Raw genomic sequence first — 26378 nt, 5'->3', positions numbered from 1 at the left:
AACTTCGTAAGCTACAGGCTGCCATACATTTTTAGCTTTCTTTTTTTTTGTCCTGACTACGTGCTGAATACTTCAGAGCCGCTTAACTGTGAATATCATTTCGAACTGAAAAGTTATCAAGAGAGTATTTGCAGGTAACGCCTGGAATATGGCCATGATTTCTTGAAAGACCTCGAAAAGAACGTTTTCACCTTGAACATTCCCTTTTCTGTATGTGCAAAGAAATTATTGAGCAGCATATCTAAAAGACTATATAAATAACAGAATTTACAGATTCTGTTTACTTGAAATAATCTGAAGAAGATACGACAAACCACTGCAACAAGATATTGTGACAAATTTAAGGTGAGATAGAGTAGGTGGCCTGGTCGCAGACCTGGTGCAAATATATCAACTATTTTGCAATTGTATGAAGTTAGGATTAGTTCAATACTAATAAAGTCATGGTTATATTGGAATCCATTGAATACATATTTTAACCCGTTTTTTTTTGACCCCGTATTTCCGTTTCCAATTTTTTTTTAAGTGACGAGAATGAGATATTAGGAAATTTCAGACTTACAAAATAGCGTTTTAAAACATAATTTGAAATCATAAAGAAGCGTGGTTACATGCCATAACCCATATAATTCTGGGAATTGGAGCGTCAATTTCAAGAAGAGGCAAGCAAGATGATGGCATTCAGCGTGTCTAACATATCAAATAGCACTGCTAGATTATTTCAGCTAGGCAGAATCAGGACCCATGAGTCAGCTGAGAGTAAGCATGTGTGTAAATGCAAGAACGGTAAAAGTGCAGTTTTAGTTCCCCCTAATAAAAGCAACTTATTTCTTACTATATATTATTCAGTCAATTGAGCTGCAATGAAGCACAGACAATGTCTAGTAAAAACAGCTTATAAACAAGTCACTTCTTACGGTGTACCCTAGTTTCATTGATAGGGCCTCTGCATCCTCCACAGCAAAGGGAACTAATCTGCACCTTCATCTGACAAAACTTTAAGTTAACCGTTTTTTATGGTATTTATGCTGATAGATAACAATGACGTGCTGTGATTACCCTACTAAAGTATTCATGATAAATATTGATTATTAATTGCAAATTGTCTTAAATTCTTAGTAAGAGAGGAATGTAAATGTATTGGGGTCTTGTCCAGTAAAAATGTACGTTTTTGCAGGGAAATCTTTGTTGCATGAACATAACAAGATAGCTAAAAGATACAAGTACCATTCAATTCACTGTTCATCGCTATCTAAGTATGATAATCACTTCTGCTGCAAATTCCTTTCACAATTCATTCATTTTCCATAAGAAACTTGTTTGTTTTTGTTTTGGTTAACCGGCACAATTCCTGCGTATGCTTACTAAGCTTGCTAGATGGATAATGATTGTTACGAAACTTTTTGTTATAATAATAATAATTTATTATGGCCTTTTTTTAGTATATTACAATAATGTATATATATATATATATATATATATATATATATATATATATATATATATATATATATATATATATATATATATATATATATATATATATATATATATATATATATATACATATACATATATATATATATATATATATATATATATATATATATATATATATATATATATATATATAGAGCTCGAATACCGACTCGACGTTTGCAGAGTCACAGGCGGCGCTCATATTGAACATTTATAAAAATCTGTCATAGAACCAACAAATATTTGTACTTTTCTTTGTAAATTTAACCAATAAAACATATGACCTTCAACATAAAGTGTATTTAGTTTCATTAAGATCCATCGAGTAGTTTCCGAGACATGGGCATTTAGAATGGGGTCAACCATTTTGGAACACCCTGTATATATATATATATATATATATATATATATATATATATATATATATATATATATATATATATATATATATATATATATATATATATATATATATATATATATAGACGACATGACAAAGTGACACATTTATTTACGGCCTTGAACGCTGGATTGAATAATATGTTTATTTCCTGTATTTGTCATTAGATCAATGTGTGCGGATAATATTTGATGAAAGAAAACTGGTATTCAAAGTGATTTCGATTTTTCAAACTCTAAAGCTCTTTTCAAAAAGAAAAAGTTGAAGAGATAAAAAGCAAAAATCACGAAAAGCAGTTCAATTTGTTTGAAACCCTATCTGAACGTTTATTTAGCTCAGACACATGGCAAGCTCATCATCTGCTAGCATGGATTCATTCAATCAATAGAAAGATATTTTGTCTACACTTTTGACACCAACTCATTTGATACAAGCAGCCAAAGCCAGAAATGGCTGCATAAAAAAGAATGCTAATTGAATCTGATGATTTGTTGAATATCTGTAGTGTTTGCAGTTTTTCTTTCAAAATTCTTTGTTGATTTTTAAATGAAGACACAAAAAAAGATTTACAAAATCTTTGATGGGAACCTTTTCAATTTTTTCAGCTAAATGAGGATAAAGAATTGTATTTTTCAAATATTGGGAGCAGTTGTTATCTGCAGTGTTTGTAGATATAAAGACCGGTAAATATAATTCATTTGCTGCAAATAACGAACAGTGTTATCAGCAATTTTCTATTTTTTTGTCTCACTGCAAGTGTTTTAACTGAATAAGATGAAATTTGCTGAATATAACGAAGTAAAACTAGCATCAGATTTAGGAATAAATGCTATTTATCGTTATAATCTAATTGCCAAGTAAAAAAATAATGATGCAACATATTAAGTTTTAGCATGTCAGTTAGCTTACTTTGCACAACCTCAAATCATGTCCCAAAGTTAGTAAAGCTCCTCATTCCAGAAGCATTACTGTTGAGCAGCCTAATGATGACTGTGTTATATTGAAATAAGCTTAACAAGACACGATGGAATACAGAAACCAAACAAACAAAAAATAAGAGAGCAAAAATGAATAATAACCTCGATTTCCAGTTTCCATCATTTCTACCAGTCAATTGTCTCCAAACTAATTTTCATTTAAAAAAAAAAAAAAAAAAAAAAAAAAAAAAAAAAGCTAAATATTCCACAATTCCTGTCATCAGAAGCAGGAGACTGTTCTCTTCACCACACATTATAGAATAAAGAGAACATCTCTCTTCCTAAATTTTCTTGGCTGATACGCGGTTGAAGGATAAACCATTCCCAATTCGGACTAACGATGTATATAGGCCAGTAAAACTACGAAAAAAAAGGACCAAACCTTGATATTTGAACAAAAGAAATTTTTTTGACGCCCAAAAGTTCATAAAAATTTGCTTAATAACATATTCAAAATCAGTTAAACTCGACCACGCAGAAATACCCCTTCTTTCAGGGAAAGAAGGGGAAAATCTCGAATTTAAATTTCTGCAATACTGTCTGGATTGAAAGATCTTTTCTATTAATTTGAGTCCAGGGAGACCAAAAATGACATCAGAATTGGAAAATTCCATCGCTTAATACCCCATTTCAACTCAAACAAGGTCAGAGGAGGGGGAGGGGGAATCAGAATCTTATTTTTGTAGTATTTGGTGGATTGAAGGTTGTTTTCTACTAATTCACGTCTGGGGAGACCGAAAATGTCATCAGAATCGACACATTTCACACACTTAATACCCCATATTCGCCCTAGGCGAGGTCAGAAGGGGTAAAAATACCATTTGTGGTATTAGGCTATAATAATATAATACATAATTGAAAAAACATATAATTGAAAGGTCATTTCCTATTAATTCCTATATATTTCCTACTTAAGTCGGGGGAGACCAAAAATGACACAAGAATTAGAAAATTCCATCACTTAGTACCCCATTTCCACGTATGCCGCTCTGCCGTTAGTGCTAGTGCAAAAGGGGGTTTGACCCCCCCCCCCCGGTTTTTTCCCACTCGTAGAAACGTAAAATTTGAAAAGAAATGTAGCAAAAAGGAAATATGTGAAAAATATTGGATATCATGGGGAAATCTGGAAATTTGGGGATGCTGTGGGGTCTAAGGCTCCCATCGGCGTCACGGATCCGGGAAGGGTCAAAGGTCTATAAAGCCCTGAGATAACGCTTTTCTCACTATACAGGATACCAATCTTCAGGTGAACATGGTATATTTACCACGCATCACCCGAAATTTTACAAATGTATCACCAAACAATATATTATTTTTTTATACTGTCCTCTTGAATACCTATTATAGACAAACCAATTCCCTTAGAAATCGATTTCTAAGGGAATTTTTGCATCAGGTGATGCAAAAGGGTCTAAGTTTTTAGGGAACCGTAGGTAAATGTCAGTGTTTTTTTTTTTTTACAGAACTTTTTGACGCGATGTCAACAAAACTGCTCAGGCCAAATGCACCCTTTCCCTTTCATTACGCCAATGCAATTTTCAAAATATTTGGCTACTTGAAGTTGATTGTAATTTTGTGAAGAATCCTAAAAATAACCTTTCTTTTAAGAAAAGCATGCCCTCATCTTCTGATGTAAAACTTCGAAGTTATCTCTGGGCACCCTAGGGAAAAAAAAGGCAAATAAATTATCAGGTGTAATTTCTGCAAAATGCCTATAAAGCCTAAGGAAGGCTCTGCCACGACATTACATACCATCTTAAAAGGAAACACAAGTTTGATGTGCACAAAGATAAAGTGTCTGCCGCTACTGCAGCAAATAACAAACCCAAATTAACTCAAAAAATATATCCAGTCTGGTTGCTTCTCTCTAGAAAGCTTCAGATGGCAGAGACACAGAGGTCAATGGATTAACGAAATCAAACAGTTCGTGGTAACGAACTGTAAGTAAGGAGCGATGCGGCTCAATAGTAACCGAAACTCTAAAACATATAATGTTTATAAAAACAGATACATCACACGAATTAGTTTTTAATGCTGATTTCAGTAATATAAATTTCATCAAGTTTAGTCCGCATCAAAAGTTACGTGCCTGAGAAAATTTGGCTGATTTTCGAAAAAAGGGGGAAACACCCCCTAAAAACTACAGAACCTTGATGAAAATCACACGATCAGATTCAGCGTATCAGAGAACCCTACTGTAGAGGTCTCAAGCTTGTATCTGCAAAAATGTGGAATTTTGTATTTTTTGCCAGAAGAAAGATCACGGATGCGTGTTTGTTTTTTTTCCCCGTATCGACCGTAATGGGATCGTATCGACCCAATGGTCCTAGAATATCGTGGGAGGGCTCATTCGAATGGAAATTAAAAGTCATAGCGCCATTTTTAAGTGAACAAAAAAATGGAGGGCAACTAGGCACCCTTCCACGCTCATTTTTTCCCCAAAGTCACCCGATCAAAATTTTGAGATAGCCATTTTATTCAGCATGGTCCAAAATATGATAAATATTTCTTTTAGGATAACATAATCCCCCAAAGTCCCTAGGGGGATGGCTGAAAGTTATGGGTTTTACTCAATGTTTACATATAGTACTGGTTAGTGGGAAGTAGCCCGCCTTTTTCAGGGGGGATTTTTACGGGCAGTGGTCGGGGGTTATGTGGGAGGATCTTTCCATTGTTGAAGTTTTCATGGGGAAGAGACATTGCTATGAAGGGGGCGCCAGATTTCCCAGCATTACTTAAAAAAAAAACGATCAGAAATCAAATTAAAAAAAAACAAAAAAAAACAAGTTTTTCAACTGAAAGTAAGGAGCAACATCAAAACTTGAAACGAACAGAAATTATTATGTATATGATTGGGTTCGCCCCCTAGTCAATACCTCGCTCTTTACGCTAAAGGATTTTTTAGTACCTTCATAAAAGCTATTTATTCTAGTTAACGGCCTTTGTGATTATGGGGTCATTTTTAAAGAATTGGAACAAAATTCGAACTTTAGTTTAAAGAGCAAGGTATTGACTAGAAGGCGAACCACCTAATATACGTATTAAAAATATATGAATATATAAGTTCGTTGCGTAAGTTCATTCGTAAATTACGTATATTTATTACTTATAAAAACGTTAGTAAATAAAATTAAACAAGTTTCGAGAAAGCCCTTTAACCAAATAAAAGTAAAATTAATATGAAATTTTGTTTTAATTATTCATGTACGGTGAGCAAAAATCAAAACCTGCATTAATTCAAAAACGTTAAAAAATTAAATAAAAACAACAATTTTTTTTAACTGAAAGTGAGGAGCGACTTTAAAACTTAAAACGAACAGAAATTATTCCGTATATGAAAGGGGCTGTCCCCTCCTCAACGCCTCGCTCTTTACACTAGTTAGACTCTTTCTCACAACTCTATTTTTTAAAACAATGAAAAACTTCAGCGTAAAGAGCGAGGCGTTGAGGAGGGGACAGCCCCTTTCATATACGGAATACTTTCTGTTCGTTTTAAGTTTTAATGTCGCTCCTTACTTTTAGTTAAAAAAACTTGTTTTTTTTTATTTAATCTGGAACAAGAAGAGCAGACATACGATGATTCCTAATTTCAGATCCGATCAGAAAAAGCTGCTCTGCGGAAGCTCTGTTGCAAAACAGTGTTTAGGGCCAAATTGTCACTTTCTGTGTTTGATAAGCCAGGTATTAAACAGCTTATTTAAAAAAATAACAGGACAACTGAAAGTACCATCCAGGAGAAGTATCCATCATCACATGAATATTGCTTCCAGAAAAAAAAGAAGTTAAGCTGAAGGCTACTCTAAGGTGCGCCACTCAGGTAGAATTTTGGCTGCTAGTCTGCATCCAGTCAGGCTGCTTCTCTCTAGAAAGCTTCAGATCGCACAGACACAGAGGTCAATGGATTAGTGCAATCTGGAACAAGAAGAGCAGACATACGATCATTCCTAATTTCAGATCGATCAGAAAAAGGTGCTCTGCGGAAGCTCTGTTACAAAACAGAGTTTAGGGACAAATTGCCACTTTCTGTGTTTGATAAGCCAGGTATTAAACAGCTTATTTCAAAAATAACAGGAGAACTGAAAGCACCATCCAATAGAACTATCCATTTTCACATGAATATTGCTTCTAGAAAAAAAAGAAGTTAAGCTGAAGGCTGCTTTAAAGTGCACCACTCAGGTAGAATTTTGGCTGCTAGCCTGCAAAAGGCTCTGGCTACACCACTGCCCATTACCCCAGGAAGATGAAAAATGAGTGTATGTCGTACCACTGTATTTCACATTTCCGGAAACTTAAGCATTCTCATACAGCTACAAAAATTCTTTCAGCAATCCATGTTGCAATCAGCAAAGCTTCCCTGACATGCACAATTTTGCGGACTGTCACTGGTTCAGGGAACAATGTTGTCAAAGCCTGTAATCTAGGAGAGTATCCCCAGAAACCCCTAGAACTTCATGTTTTGCATATTGTTGTCATTTACTGTTATACACGCTCATGGATTTTGATTCAATTGAAGCATAGGAAATGTTGTCTCTGAAAAGGATTGCTTGGAATCCTCTGATGAAGTTGAAGATGTCGAGCCAACTGATGAAAACGATTCAGATGGCCTTTCTGTTTCTGAGTCTGAAAACTCTAGAAGTGAAGATAAGTTTGCTGAAAATATGTGATATAACTGACGCAGTGTCTGCGGAAGAGGACGACGAAAGAAATGGAGAAGAAGGCTGAGGAGCTGGGATTCAATAAAAAGACGAGAGTACAGCAAAGGCTATCCAAAAATACGTCAGGCTTGCTCAAGCATTCATGCAAAAATTACTGAGAAACCTAAAAATTTCCACTGTCCAGCATGATATCTGTGAGAAACATTACTAAAAGAATGGCTTTAGTTCTCATATCCCTTTTGACATGAAGTTCGATGGAATAGCACATCGGAAGTGATTGAGTCTGCAAAAAAAAAAATAAACGTAGGGAGCTTTGGATTTTTTGCTTCTTTTTTTTTATATCCAACAGTAGCAACAATTCTACTAGGAGTCTCCTACTTTAGTCTAATTATTAGACTGTACTAGAAGTCGCTATTATCGTACTTTCTCCCTTTCGCGAATCCACCGTACTGATAAGTGTTTCTTCATATCCAACAGGCTATCGGGCATACACAGTCCTAGAAAGGCTTGAGTTTTTTTTTATAATACTAGAGCCAGTGATGGCCCCTATTTTACCATCCCTCAAAGAACTCATAGCAGATCCAGAGTTTTTGGAGCAGGGAGGGGGCTAGTTCGGCTAAGGAATGAAATTAATATCTTTGGATTAAGTATTTATAGCTAGTTAAAGCCAAAGATTAAAAGCAACCCATTCGTATTCTTAAAACAAAAGTTTGAAGGTCGATAGGTCAACTTGATCATTATCTCTACTCAAAACGGAGAAATCTTTTCAAAGCTAGCAGACACCACTTTAAAGCATCTTAGCGTAACTGCTACTAGTGTGGCGCGCAAATAGGCATTTTCGATTGTCGGTTATTTAATGCGGAAGCAGTGTGTCCCGACAATATCCAAGACACTGGAAAAGCGCGTATTTTTAAGTGATAAGTTTTAAGGCTCGAACAAAAGAAACTATAAATAACTTTATAATAAAAAAACAAAACTCATCAACTACTTTTTTTTCTTTAAGCTTAAAGCGTTAGAAAAACAGCTGTTTAATTAACTGCTTTTTAAACGGAAAGAGCTGTTTTGTTTAAACCAAAAACAGAACCACAAATAATAACAGGTCTCCAGCTCTTTTTTGACCTGTTTTGTTTCATTCAAGCCCAGTTTTATTGTTTTTGGGTTTATTCGAAAAAAATAGTGCCTTTATTTTTACAAAAATTAGGATGGCCACTGTTGGCCACTGTGATACGAAAATGACGGTAATTGTTTCCTCCTCATTTTTCTATCACATAGCCTGTGGCTACCAGGTTACAATAAGGAATTATACAAAAGATAGCGTACTTTAGCATTTAAATTAATAAGAGCTAAAGCAAGAAATACGTGCCAAGGCAAGATTTCATGGGTTCATCTTACTTCCAAACACTTATATTGCTTTTATATTGCACGGGTTGTTGTTATGACCTTCCAGACTTGTGCATATGGTCCTATAGGAAGCAGATTCATACTGTACTCCCAAAGTCAAAATACTGCCCCAATATAAAACAGTAAGCTAACCCAACCTAAGCCAATTCAGTCACGAGTTTCTATGCTGTAAACACAGCATAAACATATAAACAGTAGCGAAAATTCCTATACTCTACATTAAAGATTTTGAACATATTAATCAAACACCTCTCTTCATGACTCCGTCTTTTTTAAAAAAAAAAAATTTCTTTTTTTTTAAAACCTTATAAATAAAGGTAAAATTGGGGATAATGAAACATCATACATATCAACAAGCTATACATTACAAAACAATCTTACTATAAGAGAAAGGACAAAGATCAGTCAATCAGCTGTTTTTAAACAGCTCAAAAGCAGCTACTAACACCAGTACTTCTTGCTTCTTAAACGTATCCTATTATGCTGGTCAACAGCAATAAATCTGAACTGGAAATAAATAGTGACCACGGATATCAGCACATGAAATATTAGAATCAGAATGTGTCTTCCACAGTGAAAATTGCTACTACTAATACTACTACTTCTAGTAATTCGGAGCAACACTTTTTTCCTACCCGAATAATTTTTAAGCTTTCCTCTTTACTTTTTCCTACGAGCTTCCAATCACACTCCATTTCGGGAAGATATGCATTTGAAAGAAGGCATATCTAGCCATCTCAACATTTCTTTTATTATTTATATGCTCCATCTGCTCCAATATTATTTATTATGGAACCACAGACAGTGGGATCAAATCACATTTTTCTTGGTTTACTGTCATTGCATACAAAAACAGTAAGTACAACGAGAACCCAAAACTATTATTAGTAGATAACACTAAACAATCACCTGCATATATACGAAAAACAAAAGACTCATTAGAAAGATTAGTTTTAAGAACATATACAAATCACACTTTAGAAAGATGTACGTATCTATTAGTAACATAAATTAAAAATGAATATCGTTTTTTAGAAATTAAAGATACGTACTTGTACAGTACAGGAGGGATTGATTGACGATTCCAGAGTCAATACTTTGTCCTTAACATCTTCTAATCCTTGTCTAAGTTGCCTCAATGTTTCTTTTACTTCGTCTTCAACGGTTCTTGGTTGACTATCACATCTGCACGTTCTCTCCAGTTCTTCTATCTTCTTTTCTATTTTAACAACTTTTCTTTCAGTTTCATCCAACTTTTTTATGTGGCGCTCTGCATCATCAAATGAGGTTGGCTCAAGAAATTCTTCATCACTGCTTTCATTGCCAAAAGTAGGAGAGTAAACACTTCCATAGACTGAGTCTGAAGTAAAGGATTTGATAAAAAAAATTATACCAGGTTATAGTTAAATCTCTGGACTGTTGTTTCATGTATGTGACCTATCCCAAGTTTCTAGATAAAGACAAATTCAGCCCTAAAAATATAATAGGAAGAAACGACAAACAATAAGCCCCCATAACTTTCCTTTTATCTAAATAGAATACAATAAACAGCTAAGAGCTAGAAAATCTTTATAGAACTAACTATGCTTGGAGACCTTAGACGACATCTGTCCTGGCTTTTCTCTTTCTACAATAAGTCATGTCTTGATGCAACCTACTGGAAAATACAGGATAACTTTAAATTCATATATATATATATATATATATATATATATATATATATATATATATATATATATATATATATATATATATATATATATACATATATATATATATATATATATATATATATATATATATATATATATATATATATATACATGTATATATATATATATATATATTATATACATATAAAACATATACTCTTAGTTTGCTACTAAACAAGATTCTTGTGTTAAAGAAGTTGCAAGAAGCCTAAAAACAATACAAAAAAAGAATTAGGTGCTTTTTTCATTGATGATAATCGATAAGCCTTATTTGACAAATGGAGGTTTCAAATTTTCATTTCTTTGTCTTGATTCTGAATCTCTTTTCTAAATTCTATTATTTTTCTTATGGACCGTCTGAAATGCATCCATTCGATACCTGTGATATCAGTAAGTAGCAATATGATTTCGTCAATTGTCTTTGACTAAATACCCATACCAGCCAACCCATTCCAACATCAAAAGCTGCACCTTTACATTGATCCAACAGTTTAGAGTGAATCAGAGATCACTTGAAAATTTGACGTGGAAGCTGTCAACCTCAATTTAACCTAACAGAGCCTCGAACATTTTATTTTGCTCTATGATTCATTTAAGAGCGAGTAAAAGGGCTCTTGCACTATTCTTGGTCAAAGTGTTGCAACTCAACCCGAATTATCTGTTTAATAGGAGCCTGTCTCATTATCTCAAATTTTCGGCTTTTGCAAATTTCACTATATCTTCCGCAAAAGATCGGGTTTTCAGATAGTTTACTGGAGACAAATAAAATTACAAAAATCTGAGAATGTAGTAGTAAAGAAAAGTTGCTTTTTGGTATGCTGAGGTAACAAGAAAAAAGATGGTTAATCGAAAAACACCTTTATTTGCTCCATAGGCTTTGGAAATTGCAGTACTTGGCAAAAAAAAAACAACTACACAGTCTCTATTTGGCTTAGAAAAGGAAATGAACAAACATGACAAAGTGCAGATACTCCCCCGTGCATATATTTTTAAGCAAAAGTGATCATGCATAAATTTTTTGGCACTTTTGACACTTTGTAAATTTTTGGGCAATTTTTTGACACTTTTGCTTAAAAGCCCGTCTCCGAACGAAGTGGGAAGAAGTAAAAAAAGATTTAAAGGAATTTGAACCTTTTTGGAGAGTGTAAAGAGGGGATCTTTGAATAGAACGGGACGGAAGAGGAGCTTGCGCAGCTGTGTTAGCCTCAGGCGGTTTGGTTCCAATGTGAGGTTTTAGTAGTAGTATTATTTGCTACGTTTATCCCTTTTAATATATCACTAGTATACCAAATTCACTACTCATTTATTTTCTTTTTTAGAACCAGTTATTAATCTATGATTGGAGACCCTAGTTAAAAATAGGTTTGAAATACATATTAAGAAAAAACGGGAAAATTCAATACTTGTAGAAGAAAAGCTCATAATATCGAAATTGGTGGGCTGAAATTGGTCGTCGAAGGTTTTGCTATCGAAGCTTTGAATATTGGTAGATGTCAGGGATGACAGCTCAGGAGTTGGACTATTCTTTGATTCAGTGTTGTACCTAAAATGAAAATGAAGTAATGGCAAGTTTGAAGGTATGACAAGTAATGAAGTAAAGACACTGACACTGAAGTAATGATAAGTAATGACAAGTTTGAAAGCTGAAAGAAGGAAAAGTTGGCTGACAAAGTATATGCAAGTCCTGGCCACCGTCATTTTTATGAAACGTCAATGTTAAAGAAACTAGAATAATTTGTATTATTTTAGTAGCTTCTTTACAGTCTTAAAGTAGGCTTGATTCTCAAGCAGGCGATCAATAGAATTAATTACACTGATTGACTCTCTTAGGAATCATCTGCTTCAAACAGATAAGAGTCCCAATTATCTTTTAAATGAGCGTTAGGCTTTTAGATGAATAAGAGTCAGCACCGTTAGTTAGTTTCAAGATTTAGGTTCAATAGATCCAAAAATAAAACGTATATGATAAGGAAAATTCAATTGCTTGATACATAAAATCTCCTCCCCTTCAAGTCTACTTTGAGCTATGTAACTATGAAAAGTTATATATATAGACAGGAAAAGGTTGATCTTGACCGCGCATTTAACCAGAAATTCTAAAAAGAGTGAAATTTGCAGCTCAAAATTTCCATGATAAAGCCTAAAATAGAACTTGAAAAAGGTCCGTTTACGTTTACGCTTTAGAATAGTTTAACTCATCGTTTTCTTAATTCCGATCCAAAATCCCACTCCCTATGGGAATGTATTGATTTCCATACGATTCGCAATTCCAACAGTGTACTTTTTTTGGGGGTAGGGATGGGGGGGGGGGGCACCGACAACAATTTCAGGACTTTTTCAAGTCATATTTCGCAATATTAGCAAAAAAACATTTTTTTTTTACAAAATGTAGAATTCTCAAAACTATTGAATACTCCCTTTTATAGTTGGATAATCAAAATGAACAAAATGTTTTGCCAATAAATATGGGAATAGACATAGGAAGGGGAGGAGAAGGCTTAAGCTTGCGGCCTCCGGAACCCTGACATTTCTAAAACTGTTCGACTACATCTTATAAATACTAGACAGTTCACCTATTTTAAAAACTTGTGACCCCGCACAAATCCCCCCCCCTCATCAGGACAAAATACTACGTACATGCCTGATCACAGCTGATGAAATTTCATCAAAACAAATCTGTAGCGAGGTCAAGATACATCAGAAAAAAATATTCAATTAATTAAAAAAGATATTACTTTAACTTCATTGATGTATTGAGTGCAGAGATTTATAAAATTCGAAAGAAAACCATAAAAAAAATATTCTATAATCCAGTATAATAGATAGCAAAAAGCTCATGCACTTCAAATTAACAATTTGCTGAGCATTAATGTCAAAGTTACGATTGAACTTTCTTGAGTGGTGTATAATAAAATCAGAGATAGAAAAAGACGAAAAACAGATATTGTTAAGCAGAAGTGATCATTTCAATTGACCCGTTTCTTAATAGGGAGGCTAATTAAGCAGTACTGCTGCATGTAAATTGCTGCTTAAAAACCGATTGTTCAGTCTGACAGTTTATTTTATTAGCTTTATTTGAATAAAAGACAGATTCAAAATTTCTTTGCGAAAAAGCTGAATTGAACAGCAAAATCATCCAGGGAATTTCAGATCGTTCAGAGGAATTCAGTGATCGTTCAGCAAATTTATTTGTTCTAAAGAATCTTCTGAAAAAAATCTATTCTCATGGTTCGAATTCATCGTCATGGACACTAAAAACATAAACTATGTTTGTTTTTTACTTAATTGCGCCTGTTTTTTATGCTTAATATGGTAAAAATAAATAAATAAACAAAGGCAAAATACAAAAAAAAAGATTACACATAAATTACCAATGCAATACCAAGTTCTAAAAAAAGAATGAAAACGATATAAACGAAAGAAATGGGGAATACAAGCAAAGGACAGGTTAAAACTAGAACAATGATTTTTATTAGCATGATGAACAAACATAAACACCATAGCATAAAATAAATACTATATACACAACAAAAGAAGGGAAACAATATATGACACTTTGAACCTAGTATTTTATAGCCCTGGAAAGTCTCTTTAGGGCACATTATACAATTTCCGTGGAGGGGAGGAGGGTTGTTCTTGAGTCACAATATTAGACTAAGGATAATTGAGAAAATACAATTTATGTTTGTACTATTCGTATCAATGATGAAAAAGTCTCCTGTCAGCTATCAACGAATAGTTTTAATCATTCATTAATGGTCCTTAGGCTGCGTTCCTTAATTAGACTGCATTCCTTGTTGTAATTAATTTCAACAACGTATTCAGCTTTTAACCTAATTATTAACCTTTGTGGTAAACGAAGTCAAATTTTTGCTATAAGCTTTTATCTATATAAAACGTTTGCTTTATAAGATTCTCATAATTTTTGGTAGACTGAAAATACGACGAAACTTGCTGTCTGAACAAGGAATTATTAGACTTTACTGTTCATAACTTATAAGATGCATAAGTTGTTTTTGTATGGATTTTTTTTTGTGTATTCATTTTTCCGCAACTTATTTTGCCAAAAATTTGATATGTTTTTGTTCAGATGAAAATACAATGGATATTGGCTATCTGAACAGTGAATTACTAGACTTTACTGTCATATCAGAATTTATTTTCCCGCATGTTATTTTTTCAAAATTTTAGATAAATTTTTGTAAGGATGAAAATAAATGAAAATTTGCCATTATAAGAATTTACTGTCTCATGAAAAATATTAAGAGAAAATTCATTCATGCGTCATTTTTTGGGAGTGGTAAATGCCTTATTTAAGTTTTTGCCGAATCCATGACTGTACAGCATAAATCTTGCTGTATATACACATAAACCAAGATTCCAAAATATGACTCAAGCTGACAAGCTTGAAATATGACATATTTTGTCAAATATGACAATAATATAACTTAGGATGGACTCCTAAATAAAATAATGCATTTGCCTACATTTGGTGCCGGTGCAATAAGCACTTTGGAACAGCGAAACATGAAAAATCTGTGCTATTAAAAATTGTTCTCGGGCACCAAAACTAATGGAAGTTGATTGCAATCAATTCTAGAATAAGAAGCTGAACAGGGGTCAACAGGGGTTGAAAGCTTGGTGCATGAATTCCACTGAATCTAGAATAAGAAGCTGAACCACGTCAACAGGGGTTGAAAGCTTGGTGCATGAATTCCACTGAATCGAGGTAGACTGTTACTTTTCTTATCTTTAAAAATGTCTGGAGACACTACCTTGGATTTCACACACACCCAAAATTACAGTTTTGAGCAGAAAATATCGATTTTTCTCCACAGCTAAAATTTGACAGTTAATTTTTGTAAAAAAGTGTTAAATTACAAAAACAATTTACATGAATAATTATCATTTTAGCAGGAAATTCGGCTGAAAAATATTCCACAAAATGGGGAAGGAGTCATACCACCACCTATATAAATAATTATGACAATGCAAGATAAAAAAAAGAAAATAAAAAATCGTAATACGAACATATCAAACAGTTCATGGAGCTACAAGAAAGGACCGATGCTTAATAGTGAAAAAAAAGATCAAATCAAATTTTTGATGTCAATACATATATCAAAAGAATCAGATTTTTATAATTATTCCAAATATTTAAAATCCATCAAGTTTAATGTTAATCATCATAGGCTACGAGCCTGAGAATATTTACCAGATTCTCAAGAAAGGAAAAAATACCACCAAAAGACCACATGATCTTGACAAAAGTTACACCATGAAATTCAGCATATCAGAGAATCTGATTATACAGGAATCAAGCTCCTATCTACAGAAAAGGATTTTATTTTTTTTCAAAAAGAAAGATCACGGATGCGTTTTTTTCCCACGAGTCTCCGAGTCAAACCAATACATGTAGTAAATCGTGAGAAAGCTGATTCGAACAGAAATTGAAAATTACAGTGCCCTTTCTGAGCTGTCAGAAATTTTTGTCATATGAAAGTTGTGCGGTCTGCCATTCCATGACACAAAATATTAATTTTATCCAAAGAGGATCAACCTGGAATCGACTATAAAATCTGATATACCCAACCGCCTTAAAATTATTCGAAACTAAACTATATGCGCAGTTTCGCAGTTTCAGAGGAAGCAAATTCGCGTGGTGGGACATTTGCCCCTAAAGAGGCATATAGTCTATATAAAATAAACGATTAATAAAGTCACTTATTTAAAACCTTCCTTTAACCAAGTTGATTCGCTTGCTCTTTGAAAAGATTATGTAAAGGGATGTAAAAATGCGTACTAGCTGTTAAAAAAGAGGATCGGTGGCTCATTGTGCAGATGGGGAAGGGGGGGGGTATGCTTCATGCCTCAAAAACTAATTAATATGCCAGGATTTGTTAACTTTATTTGAACCATCAAATAAATATTAAGTTCAAACCTCCTTTCATTTGGATAAGCCTGAATATGGGTGGTGTGTGGTGACTTCCCCCCTCTTATTGCAGATTTTTTTTAACATAAAAAAAAATATATCTATATCCTTTCTGTTACAAAAGGTAGAGAAGTGGAGGGGCGATGAGGTTATGAAGGCTACTCTGGGGGCGTTTCTTGCCTGGAGGGGGGGGGGATATACTACCGAGTTCTTCATTTCATCAATGTTTGAACTGAAATATTGCGTCTTATATTTATTTGTTATATATTAAACAGTCCATGGCTACAACCTACAAGGAGCGAAGTAATCAAAACTTAAAAAAAGTTTTAATAAAAAAACATGTACATTAAAATAATTAAGCTCTCGTGGGATTTCCTTTTATAAATTTCTTGGATTTTAAATTTATCTAAAAATAACAGTTAGGAGTCTGAGAGAATTTGCCCTTTTTCCGAAAGGGGAAAACATCTCCACAAGCACAGACAATTTCGAACAAAAATTACATAATCGAATTCAACACATCAAAAAACTCCATTGAAGAGTTTTCAACCCCCTTTCTACAAAAATATAAGATTTCGTATTCTCCTCGAAAAGGAAATCATGGATGTGCTTATTTTTTGCTTCTTTCTCTGGGATGAGAGAACACATAGACACAGAATATCACGAGGAGTTTCATTAGAAATGCACCTGGAAGTTCACTGTTTAAGTAGCCCCCCCCCCCCAAAAAAAAGGTATCATATTCTACCACTTTCAGGCATAAAATGGCAAATTTTCCCCAAAAGATATCAAAAAGCCATCGAGTATAAATTTTGAGTGGCAATTTACATTTATCGAAATAAAGCATATCGTTCACATTCTAACTTTGGATACAAGTGAGATAACGTATATTCAAAATGTCTTGTCAGCAATTTGCTTCTACTTCGACCAAGGATATTCTTGAAGATAGTATAAGAACTACCATATTCGATAGCCAGACAGAAAAACACGGTTAGTCCTTTTGTTTTATTTCCTTCAATAAATAAATAGAGATATATATATATACACACTCACACAAACACACACATATATATATATATATATATATATATATATATATATATATATATATATATATATATATATATATATATATATATATATATATACATATATTGCGGTTTCCAGTTTAAAAAACCCTACTGCCAGATGGTGGCATATTAATTGCTAAGGATCCGCATAAAAAACAGTTCATATAAACATTGACTTTAAATCTTCATTTACCAAAATTTATTCTTCAGAAATTAATTTATAATTCCCCTTGATTCCTGGGAATATTTTTTGAATATACCCTTCATTTTGGTGCCAAAAGTTAATAACACCTCTATTATTGAAGAAAATCTTTTCCTATGTAGCATAGACGATAATATGGTGAGCAAGGGGGAGGGAGGGGGGGGGGTCATGAATACTTATAGAAAATTTTTTTCAGAAGGAGTTCAAAACCAGGAGCTTTGTTTTCATCGACATCTAAAAATTCGACATCGATTCTTCATTTTTCTATTTGAATACATTGTCAGGTACAAAAATCTGCTCGGACATTGTCATTTTTATTCGCTATTAGATCATGGATTGAGATATGTCTAAATATGCTTATAAATTTTATTGATTATGAATTGTTTCGCTATTAGAACATGAACTAAGATATGTTTAAATATGTTTATGATGAATTAAATATGTTTATCGTTTTTTTGTTTTGCTACACAAGAATTACGATTTTGACCCGCTTACTGTATTACAGACAAAAATTTCGATACAAATTTTTATAATAGTTGTAGTTAGAGCTTAACATAAATCTATTCAGGTCAAATTGAAGGTTATGAAAATATTGATGAACGCTTCAGTCACCAGCAATTTATCATCCCGTTCAGTTGGTCACGTCACTAACATTTATAATAGACTAAATAAAAGTATATTAAAATAAATGAGGCAGAAACGAGAAATACAAGGTTTGTATGTACACAGGGATGTTTGGAACGATCGTTTTTTTTATTTAAACACACTTTTTATAATAGCCTATTGCCTATTTTAGAGCATCTCGTATAATCTAACCCTCTCATCCGTCCGGGGAAAATACTGCATCCCAAAAAAACAGACAAGTCATTTAATTAAAAAAAGAAGAAAAATCATCCTCTTCTTACGAGGAAAAAAGAAAATGTCAGATAACTAATTCGATACTATTAATCTTTTATTCTCCCCCCTCTCCGTTAATGCTGAACTAGCATCTATAATCATTTTATTTTATCAGCAAAATCTTCGAAAAATAACTCTGATCATTTTCATCCACAATATGGCCCAGCTTTGTCACATTTGAATACTATGAGATATCTACATTTGTCAATAGGAACTTTTTTTGTAGAAACATAGCCTTTGGGATTTTTTCTTAGTATTTCCGAAATGTAAAAGAGTATATACCCAGTATCCAAATCCATTTTATTTTTCTTCAAAATTTCTTCAAGTTTCTCGATTTTCGTCGGAGATCCATTATCATAAACTATCTCATAAAAGGGTCCAAGAGTATCCAAAAAATCCGCTACGTCTTCAGTAAACGACATTGTTTCAACTATCTGTAAAAGACAAGCATTAGACTTTGTGTTTATTAATGAAAATACAGGGTGGAAATATTCTAATTAAACTATTTTTTTTATTTGATTAAAAAAAGGTCTGAAAGCTATTGAACCAGAACATGAAAGGATTTTTTCATTAAAAGCATAAAATTATACTTAGAAAATCAATTGCGAAATTGGGTAAAATCATTACAGACTTAAACACTTTTAAAACTTTTTCGCATGCTGACCAATGGTCTCTGTAGCACAGGCACCGATATTCTGATTCTCTTGGACGGGAGTGCAATGCGCAGTTGGGGCAAATCATCAGACGCTTCCTATCTTTTCCTCCAGATTTCCCAAGGTACACACTTAGAGCTGGGTCGACTCTAGCTGAGCTTAGAGTCAAACCAAGACTCAGAGCCCTGCCCTGACGGACACAGGATTTCAAGTCTGACGAGCCAACCACTCAGCTAGCACGGCCGAAGCAATACATACGCTTTACCAAAATTACAAAAGGGAAAACAGACTCGAGCAGCCAATCGTTGGTAGCCTATATCTCAAGTTAGGAGGTGCTTGGACGACGAGAATAAGGAATCTAATTTTCCCTAAAGTTAAATTAACTACAAATTAAAACTTCTGTGAGAGTAGTAATTAAACCCCTCATTTTTCAGCTTTGAGGTGCGGATTGTATTCATGTATAATTTTCAATTTTTTGAGAACCATATGTGACTTAAGGTCATTGACTTGATGTTCAAATTTCCATGTGGCATCTCAACGTGTTAAAGAAAGTCAAATATTTTCAATTTTCATTGTAAAACCATCAGAAAGGTAGCCGTCTTCCTGTTTTACTATTTTCCTTTTCTTAGTATCCCAAGAAATGCTATTATTAATACAATACTAAAACTAAATATAACTACTGGTTCTAAGATCTTTGATTTTGGAGTGTCTTTTGGTCTAGGATTTCAGGAAGGGAGTGGGCACCAAAGCCGCTCCCCCTTAGCACTTTAATAATGAAGTGCCTATATTATAATATTTGATTTTGGAATAACTTCTTATAATCTTTACCACCTATCCTTTTCAAAATAATATTTACCTATGTTTAGTATATCTGTAAGATTATTATCTTTTCTTCTTTCTTAATGTATAACTGAACAAAAACCCAACTGCTGTCTATCTGTAGTTTATGTGTTTCATAGGTTCATATCGATGAAGAATAGGAGGTCAGTGAAGGAGTGAAGAACGGAGATTTTAAATTAAAGTAAATAATTTAACAAGAGTAACAAGAAAATATACTATTTAAATTTTGAGTTCTTATCTTTTCATCTATCGTGAACTATTTTTAAAATATCCCTTTTTATGCCAAAGGAATTTCTTTTGTGTCTATTTCACAAAATCGAACAGAAAACTGATGCCAAAATAGAAATTAAACAATAAAATTGCCAAGTTGTTAAGCAATCTGTTTAATTTGATAAAGCCCTATTTCGAATTGGTGAACCATTAATTGATTTTCTATACATTTGAAAGGTATACAATTAAAAGAAAAAGAGTTTAAAAGGGTAAAAATTACTGCATATCTAAAGTGAATTGACAATAAAATTGATAATACTATTATTAATAGATAATAAAACTGATTAGAGTATATTGATAATACTGGACTACTAAAATAAATTGATCGTTTAAATTTTATGATATTCAGCACTGGAAGTCTCGACAATTTTTATTTTTAAATGTCTTTAAAATTTTAAAAATGTATTTTTTAAAATTTTTATTTTGAAATGACAAAACCTTGGCTTATAAGTTAATTTACAGACATATTTTTCAAAAACAATTATTTTTAAAGGCAAGTAAAGAGCCATATTAAAACATAAGATGAGCAGAAATAAGATAACAAAACAGCAACTAGCAAATTGCTTCGGGTAAAAAGAACAAATAAATATCTGGCCTTTAGAGGTTACCGGGGGCGCTTACACTACTCTTATCAGTGGAAATTTTGATTGGCTTAAAGTTTGAACTGATCATTCTGTTCGTTTATTCTTCTTCATTCTGTTTCATTCTGTTATCATTCTGTTTCGTTTATTCTGTTCGTTACATTCGAACAGACTGTAAATTCTGTTCGTTTAGGTTGAATTTATTCATCAATATCAACTTCTGTGGTAAAGTTCTAGATAGAGGCAACTTGTTATTTTTGGAAGTAACTGAGACGGGTAGATTAAACTTTTAACAATAAATACCCCACCCATACCCCAAGAAGGTTATTTGAAGCTACTGTCTCAACTCTTTCCTTTATTCTAGGGTTTAGAAGACAGGTTTATGGAAGACGTCTATCAAGATTTGGCCAAAAAATGTTTTACCTTAATTTTGGGTATTTCGTCTCTTTTTCCTTGGCCTTATGTTTTGAAAACACAAATCCTATGAGCTCAGCAGGATTTTAAGCTGCATAAAGAAGATCCAAATATGGAAAACAGTTTTAGAAAACATGTTTCGTAGGAATTTGTTAAACCATAAGCTCCCCAGACTCACGGAAGAAGTAATTCACAGAAGGCATATGGCTCTTTAATAACACTACACACACTACATAATTGGTTAAGAAATCCAGCCATGTATAGAGGCATTGCAGATGAGTAGGCAATTATTCAGAAGAAGTTCCCCATACCAGCAAAGTCTATTGCACCCACTTTCCCCCAATCCCCTTTATGGAATTGGTCAATTCCGATAATAAATACTGACTTCTCAAAGTGGAATAAAGATTTAACCACCATTGCTTTTGTCCAGAAAAAATTTGCAGAACTTAATACTATTACCTATAAAAATCACTTCCAAATATTTGTTGATGGGTCAAAAATAAATGAGAAGGTTGCAAGTGGTTTTCTCCTTCCTCACCTGAAAATTGCAATGGGCGAGAGATTATATAATACTGTATCTATAATGTCTGCTGAGTTAAATGCCATAATCATGGCATTAGAACACCTTAAGGAAAACCAACCTTTGATTGCAAATTCAAATAATATTATCATATATTCCGACTCTCTATCAAGCCTTGAGTTGCTGGCCTCAGCTCCTCAATATAAGTTGGACATTGACACTTATCATTGTCTCAGTATTATAGATAATCTTGCTTCAAGTGGCATAACAACTTATTTTCAGTACATTCCTAGCCACTTTGGATAAGTGGTAATCATCAGGTTGATGAAATAGCAAAAAATGCTATAAATATTGACCAGCCAAGTGGGAGACCAATCCCAATTAGAGATATTTACCGATGGAGGCTATCAGATATTAATTTTAATAAGATTAATCCTATCTTTTCCCTCTTTCCCAATAAGAATCTTTCTAAAATTTATCATAGAATTCGTTCTGGAACAAATGGACTAAAGTTCCTTGCATTCTCATATAAGTTTTCTAATTAAAGTGGTTCAATTCCCCTGTCCCCTCTTTGCAGGCATTGTAATATGAATAATGAAACAATTGACCATTGCCTATTTGAATGTAATGTGCTGACGTCTGCACAGCATACCTTGCTTTGTAAACTGTTAAAATGCTTCAACCACCACAAAATCTCACCATCAGTCAAGAGCCTAGCCAAATATACATACACACTGAGCATAGAAATCGATACGTATCATCTTATATTTCAACTCCTTGAGTCAAAAGATTTGATGAAAGATATCTGACAGTATCTAATAAACAAGAGACAACCAAGCCAGTAGCTCTGTAACCCACAGAGTGAAACAAAAAGAAAAGGGCTAAATAGTATTAACTGAATAGCCCGCCTGCTGTGAATTAGAAGAAGAAGAAGAAGAATAAAGTAATCCTAAAGTGCTGCTATTAAATAGAAGAAGAAGAATGCTGCCTCTAATAAACATAACTAAAGCAAGGAGAAAGGGTAAAAGACAGAAATGATTGAACGGATCACGATCAACAGAAACAAATGAGCAAAACGAATCTGACACTAGTTTTTCATCGAAATGACAAAACCTTGGCTTATAAGTTAATTTACAGACATATTTTTCAAAAACAAGGGTTTTTAAAGGAAAGTAAAGAGCCATCTTAAAACCTAAGATGAGCAGAAATAAGATCAAAAAGCACGATCGTCTTGACCTAGAGAATAATTCCTGGAAAGTTTCGAGACAATTACACACTCAAGATCGAACAAGCCTTAATTTTTTTCATTATAAACCTGATGTTTCAACAATTGGAAATCTGCATTATTTACAATCCTTGCCCCAAGTGCTACAGAGGTCGGATCATCTCCAAAGCAACATTTATTTAGTTTTTTTAATATATTGAATAAAATGGTTATCCTAAAATCTTGATAGGATGTCTGTGAGGGTCCGTGGAACAATGGGTAGTACTAGAGGGTATGAGAGTGGGACTGGCTACCCACCAATTACTTTTGACTCTTAGAAAAGGCCCTAAAGCTTTCAATTTCCAATTGAATGAGCCCAAAACATAGACTCTATAACCATACCATCCATACAGAAGGGCCAGGAAAAAAAGAAAGAAATTTTACATGGATGCCATGTGACTCTTTACTTAGGCAGGGCACTGCCTCATAGTAACGGTGAAGAGAACTTAAATTTTCGACATACTTGAGTCTAGAATGAAAGATTACCAAAACTACGGTAAGAACAAAAAATAAAAGATATTTCTTGTATTACACTTAGAAGGATGACAACCTGTATTACATGGATGACAACTCACCGGGGGGTGTCAAAAATATAAGGAAGTGGACTGATACAATAACTCCGGAAAACAGGATTTTTGAGCTGTTTTGTACATTTATATTTTGTCAAATAGAATACTATTTTGTCAAATATATATTTTTTCAAATAATACCTGCGGTTAGTAAAAATAAAAATCTATGTGTTACCTTCTTAAAACTACAATTCCGTTCCAACAACACATCAGACTTACAATTAAAGATGAAATAAAAACGCAAGGAGTAGTTCACAAAAGCAAACAGAAATGGGATTCACGCATACAGTTTATCCCCCAAAATGCCCCTCTGCCTTTAGTCATGTATATGCCTCACTTGCTTTAACATCCGAATTTATATTCGTATATTGTATTATTGTATACTGTATTTATGTTGGATAACAATCCCAAAATAGGCTTCTTGTCCTGTTTGGCACCTACATCAATTTCTATCTAACCCAAAAATCTTGAAAATATTCAGAAGTGGGCGCGCATATAATAATTGGGGCAAATTAAATATCCTGTGAGGACGGCTTGCAGACACTGAGGCTTCAGAAGCTATCTGAAAGGAGACACAATCTTGCGATGCGTTTTGGAAAGATACGCCTGAACTCTAATGCCCATCTAATTTTTTTTTTTTTCAAGTTCAAAGACCAGTTGGCCAAAAAACGTAGATAAAATCCTCACTTCATCTTGCAAATTCTTTTGTCCTTGACCCTGAAAGGCATTGAAACGGTATCTATCGTCCTTTGTTCCTACTTTGCGAAGCACTACAAGGATCAACTTCTTGAAAATGCTAGGTTAAGTTTTGATAATTTATTTTTATGTGTACTTCATATGATTATGTGGTGTACGTTCTTGTTATGTGACGTTCATTGCTAACTCAGCGCTATTATTATTCAGTAAAGTTTTTTGTATTTATGTCTAAGACAGCTCTATTCTTCCTTTTGCTTTGTAATCAGCTGAGCAGGCGTGGGCTCATTGTGACCCTTGCATTTTTAAAGCTCATCAGAGCCATATTAAACAGGTTAGGTAATCCTAAACTTACAACACCTTTTGCCTAATTTCCAGATAGGCCAACTATCCCAGCCTGATAAATAAGTAAATCAAGCGGTTAAATAAGCAGTAAATAAAAGCTGTGGTACATAATACAAAATAGCTGATAAAGAAACAAATAATGTAATTAAAAAATTACCTTTTTCAGCTCATCTATGTATTCTTTCATAGCTTCTTCTTTAGGCATATCTTCAAGTTTCTTCCATGCATCGTATTTAGCCTTGGCCACAATATTAAAAAATGACGGCGCTTTTATATTACACGGTCCATCCGTGGCTTGTTTGTATAGAGAATAGAATCTCAATTGCAAATGAGTTGACGGACTGAATGGCCCTAAAAAAGAAACGATTCTACAAAAGGAGAAAGCGAGAGATAAGAGAGGATTAAAAAATAAATAAAAACATTACGGTAGTTTAAAGTCAAACTGCAATTGGATTACCAATCAAATCTAAAGTTTACATTTGGACATTGAAATTTTGATATTTTACCATAAATGGACAAGTTCTTCAAACTGATTGAAAGTATATAGACTTGATTGAAAGTATGTAGCATGTTTATGTGATGTATAGGAGTTATGGATCATATTATAAATACGTCACTCAACACAGCGCCTATGCCGCGATGATAACGTTTTGGAGCTTACCAATCTGCCGCATTCTAAGTTCAAAAGGTCACTTAAAATAACATTTACTATACATGACAATGAGCATTAAATAAAGAGTATCACATAGGCTATAAAATAACCATAAGTCTGACAAAACAGATAAAATCAAAATAATCGTAACTTTTTTTGGATTTTTTCAAATATATGTTACTGTGAAAGACCTTTTCTCCGAAATTACTTTTTCTCCTTGGATTTAGTCAGCTTTTTCATTTTTATGCATGGTTTGATGGTGACAGGTTAGGTTAGGTTTCGTTAGGTTTTAACCCATTTCTGAGAATTATAACCTAATTTAGCCTAACCTAACTTTAACATTTACCATCAAACCTCACATAAGACTGACAAAGCTGATTGAATCCAAGCAGATATAAGGAATTTCGGAATTTCACCTTCTTCTTCTTCTATTTAACAGCAGGCGGGCTTTTCAGTATAACTATTTAGCCCTTTTCCTTTTGCTTCACTCTGTGGGCTACAGAGCTACTGGCTTGATTGCCTCATATTTATTAGATATATTCAGATATCTTTCAGCAGATCTTTCGACTCTAGGAGTTCAAATATAAGATGATAGATGTCGATTTCTATGCTCTGTGTGCAGGTACAGTTGGCTAGGCTCTTGGCTGATAGTGGGATTTTGTGGTGTTTGAAGTATTTTAACAGTTTACAAAGAAAGGTATGTTGTGCAGACGTCAGCATATTACATTCAAATAGGCAATGGTCAATTGTTTCATTATTCATATTACAATGCCTGCAAAGAGGGGACAGGGGAATTGAACCACTTGAATTAGAAAGCTTATATGAGAATGCAAGGAAATTTAGTCCATTTGTTCCAGA

The 26378-nt window shown here is 33.5% G+C and overlaps 1 protein-coding gene across 3 annotated transcripts in view; it reads right to left on the bottom strand.

Moving 5' to 3' along the window:
• LOC148956925 (uncharacterized) overlaps positions 1 to 26378 on the bottom strand; it is a 47249-nt gene that overhangs the window by 5736 nt on the left and 15135 nt on the right. The window contains exons 3-7 of one of the 3 annotated variants that reach the window (XM_089096883.1): positions 25026 to 25219; positions 19002 to 19153; positions 12028 to 12167; positions 9965 to 10272; positions 2285 to 2332 (exon numbers count right to left, since the gene is read on the bottom strand). In XM_089096883.1, coding sequence (XP_088953009.1) covers positions 2300 to 2332; positions 9965 to 10272; positions 12028 to 12167; positions 19002 to 19153; positions 25026 to 25219 — 827 coding nt within the window. In that variant the 3' untranslated portion in view covers positions 2285 to 2299. Of the gene's footprint in view, positions 1 to 2284; positions 2333 to 9964; positions 10273 to 12027; positions 12168 to 19001; positions 19154 to 25025; positions 25220 to 26378 lie in introns of those variants that run through there. The other 2 variants (XM_089096891.1, XM_089096877.1) reach the window with 2 other exon arrangements.

This window comes from Artemia sp. Qi Xiang Cuo, chromosome 1 (genome assembly GCF_049724085.1).
Source record: "Artemia sp. Qi Xiang Cuo chromosome 1, ASM4972408v1, whole genome shotgun sequence".
NCBI classification, from domain to species: Eukaryota; Metazoa; Arthropoda; class Branchiopoda; order Anostraca; family Artemiidae; genus Artemia; species Artemia sp. Qi Xiang Cuo.
Note: the sequence above shows the minus strand (reverse complement) of the source record. Positions and strands in the feature narration are given on the sequence as shown.